This window comes from Loxodonta africana, chromosome 8, assembly GCF_030014295.1.
Source record: "Loxodonta africana isolate mLoxAfr1 chromosome 8, mLoxAfr1.hap2, whole genome shotgun sequence".
NCBI lineage: Eukaryota > Metazoa > Chordata > Mammalia > Proboscidea > Elephantidae > Loxodonta > Loxodonta africana.
This window is the reverse complement of record NC_087349.1, coordinates 63,192,500-63,208,788: the sequence shown is the minus strand read 5'-3', so window position 1 is coordinate 63,208,788 and position 16,289 is coordinate 63,192,500. Positions and strand designations below refer to the sequence as shown.

The following is a 16,289-nucleotide window of genomic DNA, read 5'->3' as shown; positions in this document are numbered from 1 at the left end:
AGCTAAAATTTGAGAAGCACTTCCAGATACACTAAAACATCTTTAACATGATAATACAATAGTAATAATATAATATAATATTTTGATGCACATCGCAAAGTAGCACCCATTTATTATTATGAAACATTGTATGTACCCTGAATTTTTAATGTAATAGGTTTTATGGGGGTTGGTTCATAACTACAGGTTGTGGGTAAGTCGGACGTTCATAACCTGGGGCAAAGGCTTGTGATCTTTTCATTGAAGTGAGGGGTGGGGGGCAGGGACTTCAAAAAGATATTTATTTAAACAGATATTGTTACATAGGCCCTCCTAGAAAAATGTTCCAATTATATACATAAATAGGACTTCAATAAAAAACATACATCTTAGTGTTGCATGTAATTGAATTCAGCTGGTAAATAAATTCTAATCTCTCCTTTGAGAAAAACATGATTATGGATTATATATATATATATATTTTTTTTTTTTTAAGTTCAAGGTCCTTAAAAAGTTCTGGGTAATTTTCATGCAGGGTAAATGATTGAGAAACCTAAACCATTGTTACAGAGTGGAAACCAAGCATATCATCAAAATGAAACTACCAAAGTGACAGGCAACTATACTTTTAAATATTTTATTTGAACATCATTTAAATACCAGGAAATTATTAAGATAAATTGAAAATCATGACAATGAAGTGTTTTCAGAAATAAGAATCATAAGGAAATAGGTAAACCAAAAATTAAAGATTACTCCTGAGATGTATGAGACAGACTATTATTTTTATTCCAGCCTAAGTTTCTTCTTGGGCTTCAGAAAATGAAAAGTCAGTCTTAATTGTTAAAAATATTGAATATGTATTCCACCAAATATGAGTCATGTAAATCCACTACCTAGAGAAAATTATTTTATTTAAGGCCTCCCATACCAGTATCCTGTTGTTGTTGTTGTCAAGTGATTCCGACTCGTAACAACTCCATATGACAGAGTAGAACTGCCCCATAGGGTTTCCTAGACTATAATCTTTACAGGAACAGGTTGCCATGTCTTTCTCCCATGGAGCCATTGAGACTTGCCTTGGCACTTCAATGCTGAATCTTTTAACCTAAATCTTAAAAATTTCTCTTGGTACCCACAATATGTCACAGTCTGGCAGCCCAGGTGTTTCTCAAGGGCTTCATGTAGGAATTCATAAATAAAATGTATTTATATTCAAAGGACATAACCACATGGGAGTTTACCAAGATGAAAGTATTTTTATGAATTCCTGCAGTCTACCCCTCAGCCTATTTTTAAGCCATCAAGAAATCAATAATAATTGAATTAGCAGAAGTATTGTAAAAGCTAAGAGGTTGAGATATTCAAACTAGGACATGGAACCTATTGACTCAAACGCAGCATACAAAGTGCATAACCTATACCAGGGGAAAAAAGTTTCTCTTTTATGATGTTTTCTGTTCTTACCCGAATCCTAGTAGCCACCATGGAAAACAGTTCCGGGAGTCTGGCATGTTAGAAAATAATGTGTGTGTGTGTGTGTGTGTGTGTGTGTGTGTGTGTGTGTGTGTGTGTTTAAAGTGAAAGCCAAGGAAAATATACATCTACCCTAAGAAACCTACCCTCAGCAATCTATCCTGCCCACCCCTGGAGGGTTTGGTTCCCTCCACCATTCTCTCCAACCCCATTACCATAACCCGCTGTGGAACTCTTAACCCGCTCTAGCACTTACCACACACTGCCTGCATATGTGTCTGTTTTTGTTGGGTACTATCAAGTTTCAACTCATAGCAGCCCCAGCTGACAGAGTAGAATTGCCCCATAGGGCTTCCTAGGCTGGTTTTCTCTCTTGCGAAGCAGCTGATGGGTGTGAGCCGCCAACCCTTCAGCTCACAGCTGAGCATTTAACCACTGCACACCAGGGCTTCTCTGTAAGCTCTTTGAAAGCAGACACTGGGTACATTATTCACTGCTGAATCCCCAGCACCTTCCACAGGCCAAGCCCCGAGCAAGGCTCATTCCCATTCATAGTTGAGATAGTGAAGAAACCAGACTCTCAAGCCAGTCTACCTGGTTTGAATCCCAGCTCTAACACTTACTGGCCTGTAATATAGGTAAATTACTCAACCTCACTATAATTCAGTTTCCTCAGCTATAAAATGGTGACATAAATCATACCCAACTGATTGGGTAGTTGTGAAGATTAAATTATTACATGTAAAGCACCTTACTCGCATACCTTGGGCATGTTATTGGGCACCATCCCCTGGAGAAGGACATCATACTTGGTAGGTGGAAGGTCAGTGAAAAAGAGGAAGACCCTCAAAGGGATGGATTGACACAGTGTCTCTGACAATGGGCTCAAACGTAGTAATGATTGTGAAGATGGCGCAGGACTGGACAGTATTTCTTTCTGGTGTGCATAGGGTCACTGTTAGTCAGAACTGACTTGATGGCACCTAACAACCACAGCAACAACAAGGTGCCTAAACAGTACCTGCACAATGTAAACTTTATACAAGTGTCAGTCACCGCCATCATTGTCATCATATTTAAACATTTTTGAATGAAGAAACTAGGTAGTAAAAATAAAATCAAAAAACACCAAATAAACAGTTTTCACTTGTGAAATTGACAAACATCATTCCTGCATAAAATTTTCGGTTTTTCAAAATGGTGGCTCTTGCCCATGTCTTCCACTGAGTATCTCCTTTTCTTTCTTACAGATAAGCTGCAAGGTTTTGCATTTTTTCCACCAGTACATGATGGCAAGCAACTACTTCTGGATGCTCTGCGAGGGGATCTATCTGCACACACTCATAGTGTCATCCATGTTCACCGAGGAACAGCGCTTGCAGTGGTATTACCTCTTGGGCTGGGGTATGTATTTCTTCCAGCTGAGTTTTGAGCCACCTTTATCTCTGTCTTTATGTTTAGTCTTGTTCGAGTTTTGGTCTCAGCAAACAGAGTCAGAAGCTCAGGTCCTTTGAGGAATGATGGGTTACAGGAGCTGGAGTTCAGCCTCCTAGAAAGCTTGGCAGAATGCAAGGCTTCCTCTTAAGCAAGCTCGATTGAACCGTGCTGAGCATGAGAGTCAGTGCAGAGGAGGCGTATGACTATGAAGTCGCCTTCAGGAAACAAGCTTAGCTAAAGGATGGAAGCAAAACACTCACTGATTGAAACAGAATCTGAACAGGGCTCCCTCAGTTTTATTTATCACATGTCTATATTCGACCATTTGAATTCCGTGCCTCTCCACCCTGGCTAGGTTCTCTTGCTCTTCCTTGTCCTCAAAACAGGCCAGAATGCAATCAAAATAGCCTTTTATTGTTGTTGTTGTTGTTCTTTTCACTTCAGCTTTTCATATGAGACTGATCATTCCTTTCCCTGCCCTCTGAGCCTCATGCAGTCTTAATAATTTCTTGACTACCAAAGCTTGTCATGCCAAGAATCAACTAAATACAATTTCATAAAGTAATAATAGCAATTTTAATTATCAGTGGTAATGTTTGGTGCTTGTTAGGTGCCTTCCAATAGAAGACTTGAAAGTACCACCCCACTCTAGACCCACCACCACGTACATAAGCAGTAAAGCCAGTTGCTGTTCAGTTGACTTCAATTTATGGTGACTCCATGTGTGTAAGAGTAGAACTGTGCTCCATAGGGTTTTCAATTGCTGATTTTTGGCAAGTAGATCGCCAGACATTTCTTTCAAGGCACGGATGAATAGGTTCAAACTGCCACCCTTTTGGTTAGCAGCCAGGTGTGTTAACTGTTTGCACCACCCAGGGATTCCACCACATACATAAAAAAAAAAAAAAAAAATGCACACTATTTCTGTAGGATCCATTTCACTTATTTCCTTTGAAATAAAATTGAAGATACATTTCTTGTACTAGTTTTGACTGTTCAAAAACACCTGTCTGCCACATTCAAACATTTTTCCTTGGAAAAAAGGGCTGTAAATTTATTCTAGCCTGTGACATTAGGTAGAGATGAGTGTACTCTGCAAGGAACAGTTTATCCTGCTCTTACATACTGATGCACTGTGAATTAGGTATAAAATTTTTTGGCATCATCATAGACAGCTCAGTGAGGACATCTGCTTAACACACATAAGCAATTCAAAGGGAAAAAAAAACAAGCTGTTTGGCTGTATCAAAAAGTAAGTAATGATCATAAGTAAAATATTTATGCGCCCCCTATTGAATGATATCCTTCATGGGTTTAGAAGCTGATGGGAGGAAAACTCAATATTCTGAGACATTCTCTTTTTCATATAATTCACAGGAAAAAAATGTGTATGTATAATTCACTTTTGAGACACTTTTCTCAATATGATGATGATGATAATAATAAAAATAAACAATGTCTGAATCAAGTCAAATAATATTTTATTGTACATGGGCATATCTGAAAATCTTTTTGTATACAAAAATCACATCTTTACTCTTGATTACATTTATAGAATTAAAATTATTTTTAAAAAAGGTGTGACCTGGCAGGATACCTTGTCAGTAACCATCTCTACCATTCTGTTTATAAATTCAAAGTTATTGTTTACTAGCACTGCGAGTTTAGTTGGGCAAGTGGATACTAAGCTGCCTTAATAAAGATTCTGCAATCAGACTTTACGGAGGGTGCCTGAAGCTTTCCTGAAATGTTTCTTAAGAAAAGAAAACAGGATGGCTGCACATGGTAATAACAAACAGAAAAACAAAAAGCCTGTTAGTGTGAGCACCAACTAAGGCTTTAGTAGCAATCAAACTTCCTCTCCTATACACTGTCCTAGGTCATTTTCCTCCAACGTGACCCAGCTCCTCTTGGGAAGAGAGCTCAGTTCACACTTAGTAAAAGGCTTTCTGGTCTCATTTAACAGTCACCATCATCATTATTGCAAACATAACAATGGTAGTGTTAGTCATAGTAAAGTAGTAATGTACCTACCCTTCTGGGTAATTTGTGAAAGGTTTTAATTATCTGGAAGCTCTTAAACACATACTCTGAAAGCACATGATGTTCTAACTGAGAGCATTTCTATCTGGTTTGACCAAAGATAATTGGTGCAAAAACATCAGGGAAATATCTTGATGGAGACATTAAATTTGCCGCTATTTTTGCAAATAAAAAGCACAGTTTTCCACACACCTGTAGTTGTATTCCCATGTAACTCATGAACAAGAAACCAGATGTAACTTGTACTTCTTCACATTTTTAGGCTTCCCACTGATACCAACCACCATCCATGCTGTTACTCGGGCGTTCTACTTCAATGACAAGTAAGTATTATGGGGTTTTTTAAGTTAACATATTCTTCAGTAATATGCACTGTATTGACATGCCCCACCCCTTTTTTTCCCCAGCTGCTGGCTGAGTATGGATACTCATCTGCTTTACATCATCCACGGCCCTGTCATGGCGGCACTGGTGGTGAGAATTGCTTTTTAAATCCATTATTAACAGTATTACCGTATTTTTCTTTGCAAGTAATGCACCCACATAAATAATTCATTCATGCGTATAATGCACAGAAATGATGAAATTAAGTAAAACAGTTCTGGCATAGTGCACCTATGCATATACCGCACATGTCTTGTGACATTTCCAGAAGTGGATTTCAGTCTCATTCACCCATCCTCCCATGCTATAGGTTAATCGTATCTTTTTGTTCATTTTCTTTCATTCTGTTCATTTACTTTAATCTCCTGCTTATTTGTATAAAAATAGTTGGAAGATGTTACTTTTGATCAGAATTAGATAATGAAGGTATAAGCCGTGGTCAAGAAGTCATGGATTTGAATTTGGTAGTTCCCCAGCAACTGGAAAATAATTGAAACCATGCATTTGTTTCTATTAATTTAAGTTGATAATTACAGCTCATTAGCTCAACAGTTGTTCTATCAATAAATACTTTTGGTTTAAATTTCAAGTAATATAAAATCAATACCTACCTTAAGTGACGTTTCCATGTGATCAGAAATCAAAATTGAAGTCAGCAACATTAAAAAAAAATCAGCGTAGTTCGCTTATGAAAATTACATGTGGGAGGGGGTTTGCACAATTGGCAAAAACATGTAACACACATGTTATTTGCATAAAAATGTGGTACTTCATTGCTGAGATTTTTGTGAATATAATTTTGTATAGTATATGTATTATAACTTTAAATTGAAGCTAATTTAATAATATTCTATAATAAGAACTACTTGACTTTAGAATCTTCAAAAAATGTCTTTTAACTGGGGAGACACCATAATCTTTCTATACATCTTATAAAACAATGTAGTTTATTCTTTAAATCTTCTGTAACTAAATTCCGCTAAGTAAAATTGAAGGCAGAGGGGCTGTGGAAATGGTGAAAAGGTGTTGCTCATATAAAAAAGCAAAAGACCACAAAATATGCATCACCCCCTGAACCTTTTTCCCCAGGTGCCACCAAACAAAGCCATCTTCCATTTCATCTTTGGTACATGAAGCATTACCATAACTACCACTGATCACACACTTGAAATATTTCAGGCACTTAAATTACATTGCAGCCATTTTTAACAGCAACTCTGCAAAGTAAATATATCAAGACATTTTACCCATTAGGAAAACCAAAAGACTACTAAGCTAGCCCAAAATAACACGACAGTAAGAAGTTGGGGTGGGGAGAATATGTCTGTCTGAATCTGAATTCAGACTTTTTATTTCTCCCCATGGTTTGCTACATGTTGGCCAGCACCAGAACCATCAAATTGAATATTCAGACATTATCTTCTATTAACCTCAAAGAGAATGCTTTTTATTTTTGTTTTTCAGATAAAATTGATAAAAATAAAAGCAGTTGAGTCATAAACTACGGTCTGCCCCTGCATTGATTAAGCATTCTTTTCACTACTGAAAATTTCATACACTGCTGGAGGGAATATAAATTTTTTCACCCTTTTGGAAACAATTTGACAGTTTCTTATAACATTAAACCTACACTTATAATGTGAACAGACAATTCCACTCCTAAGTACTTATTCTAGAGAAATGAACACATATGTCCACACAAAGACTTGTACACAAATGTTCATAGCATCTTTATTATAATTAAAAAGGGGAAGTTACTCAAATTTCCATCAACAATGGAAACAATTTATGGTGTAGTATTCATGGAGTCCTGGTGGCATGGTGGTTAAGAGCTGGCTGCTAACCAAAAGGTCAGCAGTTGGAATCCACCAGAAGCTACTTGGAAATCCTACAGGGCAGTTCTATTCTGTCCTATAGAGTCACTGTGAGTCGGAATCAACTCAACAGCAATGGGTTAGGGTTGTTTTGTTTTTTTAATCCATACTGTGGAATTCTCCCCAGCAATAAAAATGAATGAAATGCTGATACGTACAATATGAATGAATCTCACAGATACTATGTCAGAAACAAAAGAGTGTATACTACAGAATACTTCATTTCTAGAAGTATGTACTACACATTACATAATACTCCAATGGTTGCCTGAGGCGGGGGTGGAGGAGAGGATGGAGGGGATTGGCTGCAAAGCAACCTTTCTGAGGCCGTGGAAATGTTTTTTTTATCTTGTTTGGGGCAAGGCATTTCTAACAATTTCCCTGGTGAGAATTTATATTTCCACCATAGATATAATGAATCAGAATCTACATTTTTACGAGATCCCTAGGTGATTTTTATGTGTAACTTCCTGGGAACTTCTTAGAAATGCACATTCTCTGCACAGGTTCGAACCTGAATGAGCTGGTTTGAAGCCCTGGTTGGGGGTGGTTGTTAGACAAGTGCATACATTTGTTTAATCTTATTGAATGTACACTTAAAATCTACATTGTATTGAATGTAAACCATACATCAATGAAGTTGTTTTCTAAAAAAAGAAAAAAATGATTAAAAGAAAAAAAAAGAAAGCTGGGTTAGTTGTCTCCACTACATAAACTTTACAGAAAAATTATTCAGTTTTCATTTTTACTTTCAGATATGTAGCCCTAACTAAAGGGGAAAATCTTGACAATGAAAGGCAAGAAGGCAAGATCTGAAAGTGTCATTTGTGACTCACTTTTGTAAAAGTGATAAAAACCAAAATAAAGATTAAGTGTTCTTCATTTTGAGTGGAACCTAATATATTTACATATAACCAAAAAAAAAAAAAAATCAAACCCGTTGCCATCAAATGGATTCTGAGGGGGGAAAAAAAAACTGTTTTCTCATTTAAAAAAGAAAAATATTAATACAGGTCTGAAAAGGGCTTTGGTGACATTGAAGCTTGGTGTCCCAGGAATGCTGAGTAAATTGTACTATTTCTGACATTCTACACAGGGGACATCTGTTCCCCACACAGAATAAACAAGAAATGAGGAACGTCGGTGTCTTCGAGTAGTACTTATCTGGGTGATTTGCTTATAACATTGTCTCTTTTAGATGAATTTCTTCTTTTTGCTCAACATCGTCCGTGTGCTGGTGACCAAGATGAGGCAGACCCGTCAGGCAGATGCCCGCATGTACCTGAAGGCTGTGCGATCCACTCTGCTCCTTGTGCCACTGCTGGGTGTCCAGTTTGTGGTCTTTCCCTGGAAGCCATCCAACAAGATACTTGGGAAGATCTATGATTATTTCATGCACTTTCTGATCCATTTCCAGGTGAGGACCCCACGAGATACTTATTCATCTACTTGTTTAGCTAGTTTGTACAGGAAGAATGATTTTCTGGGGCTTGTCTGGGTTTGGGAGCCCTGGTAGCACCGTGGTTAAGCGCTCCACTGCTGACTGAAAGGTCAGCAGTTCAAACCTATGAGTGACTCCAGAGGAGAAAGATGTGGCAGTCTACTTCCTTAAAGATTACAGCCTTCGAAACCCTATGGGGCCATTCTACTCCATCCTATAGGGATGCTATGAGGCAGAATCAACTCAGTGGCAGTGGGTTTAGTGACTGTGATTAGAAGGAGCCTTCAGAATACATGTTGACCCAGAAGCAGTACAGCCCTCTTTGTGTTTCTCACTGTCTTCTTGCCTATCCTTTGAATCTTAAAAGTGATGAAGCGAAGGTTTCGAGAACACATCTTTATGAGGACAAATATTTTTCAACAAACTGATGTAGAACACAGTGATGACGACAGAACTTTTAATCCCACAATCCTTTATCAAATTTTCCCTTCCTTCCTCAGTCTTTCAAGTGCCATATTTGTTTTTGCTTTATTGAAGGAAGTTTTGAAAACCAATATAATCATTGCCAATTATCATTCTCCTAACGTGGATTACTATAAACACATTCTCTAATGCCATGACAACTTGACAGAAGAGAAACATGCTTGTGACATACTATGAAATACCTCCTCTTGAACCCCAAGCTGGAAGCTCTATCCCTGTTAAACTAGGCCCCAGTTTCCAATTACTTCATTTTGCTGCCTTGGCCCTAATTAGAGAGGTCAGTACCTGCCAGTTTAGCCACTTCGGCAACGTTAGGGAAAACCCCAGAGGACAGGAATGCCTGACATTCTTACATGGGCTGATAAAAAATAATCAAAGCTGCCATTTATGAAGCACTTAATGTGTGAGGTAAATATTATTATGCCCATTTTACAGATAAGGAAATAGAACTTCCCAACAGTGGCAAAGTCAGGAGATCTGTCTAACTTTAGCCCGTGATCTTATCCCATGATCGTATCTTATAGCCTCCAATTCAACAGGCCCAGCCAAAAATTACGAAGAAAAACAAATTTTTCAAGGCACTTTCCAGCTTCTTCTTTCAGTGCCTGCTTTCCCATTACTCCTAGGGCCCTCAGCTGGTCCCACCCAGGCATGTTCTCACTGGTCACACATACAGCAATTGCCAGACATTCCTTTGATAAATAAACGTTGAATGTGTTCACCATGAGGGATATTGAATTTGCACAGAGCCACCCAAGCTTCTCGCTCTGTCACCCTTCATTTGTCATAGAGATGTCAGGAATCCATGGCAGGTCAGTGACTATATGACGAAGCATGGCCAGGCCTCTCCTCATGTAGGAGAGAATGAAGTGGGCTCTGAGGGGCTGTCCTAGGCAGCCAAGCATCTGCCACACAGGAGAGGAGATTGACTGCCCTATTTCCATTCACCCTGCCCTAAATCCAGAGCACCACTGACAGCATAGTGCTGGAATGTTGAGAGTGAATTGGGGCATAGGAGGCTTCAAGGCAGTGGTGATCCTGCCACAACCTCTTAGTCCAGAGTTTGCTGTGCTTGTTATAAATTTCAATTTAGTTTTATTTCTTACCACTGAGGCTTAATGTGAGGAAACTGAAATTAACAGACTAAAAAGAAAGCTATGGGTTGGTCTTAATTATCTGTGCTGGTAGCACAGTAGTTAAGGGCTATGGCTGCTAACTGAAAGGTCAGCCAAAAAGGTCAGCAGTTTGAAACTACCAGCAACTCTTTGGAAACCCTATGGGGCAGTTCTACTCTGTCTTCAGGGTCGCTATGAGTCTGAATCAACTTGACGGCAATGGGCTTGTTTTTTCATTTTTTTGGTGCCATTGCCCTGGCCATTTCTATAGATAATTAAAGCTTGGGCACAAGGACTCTTCTGGGTAGTGACCAGGACCTCAGAGGTCACTCAGTTTCTATCCTAATTAGAGAGATGAAGTTTGGTGGGGTATAGCGACCCTATAGGATACAGTAGAACTGCCCCATAGGGTTTCCAAGGAGTGCCTGGTGAATTCAAACTGCCGACCTTGTGGTTAGCAGCCGTAGCACTTAACCACTATGCCACCAGGCTTTCCTTATTAATTCACCATGCTTACACTGTACACAGTGACACTTGTGCTGGTGAAGATGTCTAAAGATTTCTCTAGTAAATTCTATATGGTCTTAGCTTAATTTTGTTAAGCAGAAAAACTCTTTTCAAATCCACTATAATCAGCCTACTCTGCTGTAAACCTCCATGTTAAAGGGGGCACTGTATTAACCAGATTTGTTAGAGCTGTCCTTTTAGCCACATGAGAGAATCCTAACAAGAAAAATACATTTCTTATTGAATATTCTTGTACCTCAGCACTGGTTATGAGTCTCAGGTAATTCTTTTTCTTGATTTTGTACTTCTTCATCCAGACTTGACTTGCTATTGCAGTAGAGAAATGTTGCAAACAGTCTATCTATACTGATTGCGATATAACAAAGTACACACAAAGTAATTTCAACTCTATTTTTCCTCTTCTTCTTTAGGGATTTTTTGTGGCTTCTATCTACTGCTTCTGGAACAAGGAGGTAATGCATTTTATATAATAACGTCACCTGTCTACATGAGGTCAACACTCTACAGTTTCCCAAGGACCTCATACACATTTCATTTGATCTCTCTTCCTTGTTTTACCATGTAGGGTTTCAGGGCTACCAGGACTGTGTTTTATCCCAATCTTATCTATGGGTGTGTGGTACAATCATATGTATTTCCAAGATAGGCAGATAAGTTTTAATTTTCTTGGGTTGCAACTTGAGCTGGTCAGCATCCCCAGGAGCAATAGTGAAAGTTATTCTGCATGCCTATAGAAAAAGAAGTCATGTCCCGGTTTGCTTTGGAAGACCACATCCCTTGCTAGGACAGAGTGATCTCCAACCAGTTTGTACTGGTTCACTATCTCCTTTCCCAGTTGGTTGGTGCCAGCATCAAACCATTTATTCAACATTTAAAAAATCACCCCACAAGTAAGACTTAAAAAGGATTCGCCAGTAAATAACTTGTTATCTGAATACTTAGATCAGTAGAATCTAGAGATACGTATGGCCAATGTTTTCATGCATTTTTAGCCATGTACGCATTCATCCAAAAAGTCTTTCCTGGAAGCCCAATTTGTAAAACAGATAAAAATAGAGGTGTTCTAGCCTCCAGAATTTCTTCCAAAGAACTTCCAGGACTTCAGGAAACATAATTAGAAAGCCCACTCATTTTTCAGATGAGAAACTGAATTTGAAAAATGCCGTGTGGTTATAAGTAGGACTGGAATCCAAATTTCCTAATTCTCAATTAACTAACTGTTCTTATCCTTCATTACGTTATGCTTATGATTCCCCCATGGAGGTTTGTTATTACACTTTCCTAGGACCACATAACTTTGGTCTTTTTTGTCTTAATTTCTCCTTAGTAAATAATTCTATACCAAGGCAAATCATATTTTCTTAAGAGATTTAGATATTATTTTCCTGTTAGGAATTAGAAATATTTTTCCAATCTTAACCAACTGGCTATTTAATTTACTTTCTATTCTTTAAATAATTTTTAGTGCATACCTAAAATATTTTGCTGTTCTGCATGAAACCTGTCAACCATCTCCATCCTCAACATCACACCCAAGGTTTTTATTGCTCCAATTCTCACTTTCCATTAGTGCATTTCCTTCCTTCCTTTCTTCCTTCCCTCCCTCCTCCCTTCCTTCCTCGATTCATGGTGACCCCATGTGTTACAGAGTAGAATTGCTCCATAGGATTTTCTTGGCTATAATCGTAATGGAAACAGATTTCCGGGCCCTTTCTTCCCCGGTACCCCTGGGTAGATTTGAACCACCAACCTTTAGGTTAGCAATCAAGCGCAAATCATTTGCACCACCTAGGAACCTTAGTACATAAGTATAGATACTTACAATGAATTTAACAGGAAATGAAATTGGAAAGACAAGACCATTCTAATTCAACCATGAAGATTCTTTTTCACAAATGTAGAAACTGAGGATCATATATACCAGCCTTACAGAAAAAAAAGAAAAAAGTTAATAATAGAGCTAGGTCTAATGCTTAGGTCTTCCAGCCATCAGACCAAGGCCCTATAGGGTCACTATGAGTCAGAATCGACTCGACAGCAGCAGGGAACAATAAACTTTCCTGATATAATTTTTAAAAAGTAAATTGATTTGTGTTAATTGCTTTTATAATGAGTAATGAATGTATATAATTCAAAATTTTGTATGCCATGCTAAACCCATTGGCAACTCATAACCCTTATGATGCTTTTTGGGAATAAAAATCTCCCTGTTTTTTCAAATAGATTCAATGTCAATTCTTGATATCAGAGCAGCATTAAGTTCAACCTGTGGTATTGTAGAAGATAATCACCTTTATTAAACTATAATTATTGAACTGTGTATTACATTCAGCTAAGGGCCTGTTTTTGTATGTATGGTTTACCAAATGAAGCAGATTGCCATCTCCATACAAAAAGGTAGGTTATAATTTTGGAGTACAATGAAAGTATAATTTTGGAGTACAAAACTTTCTGTAATAATAAATTTTTAAAAATTAAAATAGACTTCAAACCCTATGACCTCATGCTTTCTGGATACTTCATTAACACACATGAATACTCTGCTGGGAATTATTTTAAAATGACAGATGAGACAAAAACAAAGACTTCGGATTTTTTTCTCTGGGCACTTTTGCAAACTTACTGTAAACTTGGCGCCTGTCTACCTGTTGACCCTGGATACTTCCAAATACCCCTGCAAGTTTTAACTATATGGTTGGTCTTGGTATTTAAGAGATGTTCAATCCATGGCAGCTGTCAGTTGGCTTTGTCTCGGGACGTTGCCTGTAGGAGGTAAATCCATGCTCCACCATTGGATTTTCATAAGATTTAAGTAAGAGGAGGAAATGGATTACTTGTTGAGTTTTTCATCTCCTGCAGGAAAGGCACTGTGTGGAGTTAAAATAATAAACTAGTCAATACTCAGTTATTCAGCACTAAATGTAGTTAGGCAAACTGTCCTAATTGAGCCTTTTGATTCTCCTCTTCACTGTTTTACTCTTCTTTACCTCTGCCTCTTCTATTCCTGCAGCTTGTCCCTCTCCCCATCTTTCTCCCTCTATTCACATTACAGCTCATATTTGTACCACTTTTAGTAACGTGCTTAGAAAACCATAGAAGGCAAGACATTTGCATGAGTCAACTTTCAACTAAAGTAGTCCTCAGAAAAAAACAAGCCAGATAGGAGCCTGAAGCTGCTAAAAAGACATAAAGGAGATATTTGATTCTTTCAGTCCAGCCCCATTGACTAGAAAATCCTTGGGAGCCAACATGGGGGGAGAGTATGAAAAAAAGAGGAAAATTAATACTGCTGTGAACCAAGCACCACAGTAGGTGCTTTAAATAATCCTAATAAATCTTACCAATAGCTCTTTGAATTAGTTTCTTACAAAGGAGAAAATTCTAAGAAGTTAGAAAAAAAAAAAATCCAACAAACAAACCGGGACTCAAACCCAGAGACCACTGTCTCTGCCTTCCTGGCTATGACGATGACCATGAGAAACAAATCCTCTTTTCAGTTCCAGTCTTCAGAAGTTCCCACCGTGACCCTTGACTCCTGGGTTCAGTTGCAGAAGAATGCTGCTAGTAAAGGAAAGACAGAATTTTCTAGTATCTGCACCATTACTGCAGCAACTTCCTGTAGTAACTTGCCAAAATCCCTTTTCATTCCTACAGTTTCAGGGACCGCAGGATTCCTTCCCATGAGAAATACAGACATTTCTTGATGGTCTGACATCTTCTTAACTATGTAGATAAATACAGAGCTCCCTAACTTTCATGTCTTCTCCACCCCTTGTGTTCAATATAGTATATGATATTCTTATTTGTTTTGAAATTTATTTAAGACACGTTTGTTAAGTTTGTTTATATATTAGAAGACTTTCAACAGAAAAAGATTGAAATTTTATTCTTATAATGTTGTCACTCCATTAACCAGAGGATAGAATTTTATTGGGCACACACCATCTCAAGCCATGCTGGATTAGGGAAAATCCACAGTGTGAGACCAATATCATAAAATCCTGAACTGTCCTATGGTTTGCATACATACGGTGTAAGATTTAGATAAGAACGTCTACCTTCTCCGGGGTTTTAGCACATGAAAAGTTTACTAAACTTTTCTCCCTAATATGACATATATGTTACATAGAATATGAAACCAACTCAAGTTTCATCCATTGAATATGAGAGCTAAGAAGAATCCATTGCTCAAATTATCAAAAAACCTTGGCAATGGTAGTTTAGGGAGGTAACTCAGCGGTGTAGTTTGCAAATTCTTCTTCCAAGATGGTGTCTTGCCCAGCCACGATATATCCAGAGCAGCTCCTTTAGATCAGAATTATACTTCTACCTCCTTTAACCTCTGATAACCTCAAGAAGTGTGCTTATAAACTTTGCTCGGGTCACTTCTGGCAACTGTAGAAAAACAACGTTTTTTTTCTTTTTCCAGGTCCAAGCTACCGTGAAGCGCCACTGGGCGCAGTTTAAGATGGAGTGGGACGACCGCTGGGGACGCCGCCCCAACAACCGCCCGGCGGCGCCCGTCGCTCCACCGGTTGCCAACGATGACAATATCCCCGTTTTCATCTGCCATCTGCAGCCGCGAGACGCAGCGGCCAACGAAAATGGCGGGGAGGGCCCCGAGGTCATCGGCCTGGAAATCGTTGAGCAAGAGTCAGCTGCTTAAATATGAAACAACAACAGCCTTGTAATCGCTGAGCCTTCGCTTCCTGGGGGAAAGTTATTTCCTTTCCCCCCACCCCCACCCCAAGCAAAGCTTATCATTCGTAAAGAATTATTAAGTGAGTTTGTCCATAGTGAATCTGAGGAAAGTTGTATTTGGCACTATCGCTTTGGGAGACAGTTTAGGAATGGAGTCTCCCACTGCTACTTGTGAGCTCTATTATTCGTCCAAAACTTAGATATGGATATCACAGTAATGAGAGCAAGGTATCCAAGAAAAACGCAATTAAATTGACATAGCTCATATACAGGGTCCTCTGTGTTAATCCTGAGCCGTTTATACCTTTGAAAAATTAAAATCACTGTCAATATTTCTCCCTTTTAACTCTAAATTTTTAATTAGAGTATTTCTGTATTGAACTATGGATCTGATCTTTAAATTTTTCTTACTTCAATCATTTCTGACCTTCCTCAGATTTTACCATCTACACTATGTCGACTGCACAAGGCAAGGTGGCTTTCTAAAATAAAGGTGACAAGAGTATGGGGGGAAAGACCTGTATTTGGCACGAAGATGTAATGCTTGAATGAAAAAGAAATTTAAAGTTAATTTGCTGAAAACATTATCTGGGCCAATTCGTTAATTGGTTTATTAGTATTGTAGGCTCAGCTTGTTTTGGGATAATCCTGTCCATTGGGCAGGCCCTAACTGCTGTAAGGAATTGGCCTTCACCCTGAATGTGCTTTGAGAAGACATTTATAAATCGAGAGGTCAGAAAGAATCCATTGCTAAATTTTTCACAAAACTATAATTCCTAGTGGAAGAGAATACCCTTTTTAAAGAGTTTTCCACATTCCTAAGCTCCA

General features: G+C 38.4%; 1 protein-coding gene across 1 annotated transcript in view; it reads left to right on the top strand.

Annotated features, from left to right (window-relative positions):
- Positions 1-15,426, top strand: part of CALCR (calcitonin receptor) — a 41,560-nt gene extending 26,134 nt beyond the window's left edge. The window contains exons 7-12 of the mRNA XM_003407144.3: positions 2,706-2,859; positions 5,198-5,258; positions 5,343-5,409; positions 8,392-8,610; positions 11,171-11,212; positions 15,190-15,426. Of these exons, the coding sequence (XP_003407192.1) occupies positions 2,706-2,859; positions 5,198-5,258; positions 5,343-5,409; positions 8,392-8,610; positions 11,171-11,212; positions 15,190-15,426 (780 nt within the window). The remainder of the gene's footprint in view (positions 1-2,705; positions 2,860-5,197; positions 5,259-5,342; positions 5,410-8,391; positions 8,611-11,170; positions 11,213-15,189) is intronic.
- Positions 15,427-16,289: the final 863 nt, after the last annotated feature.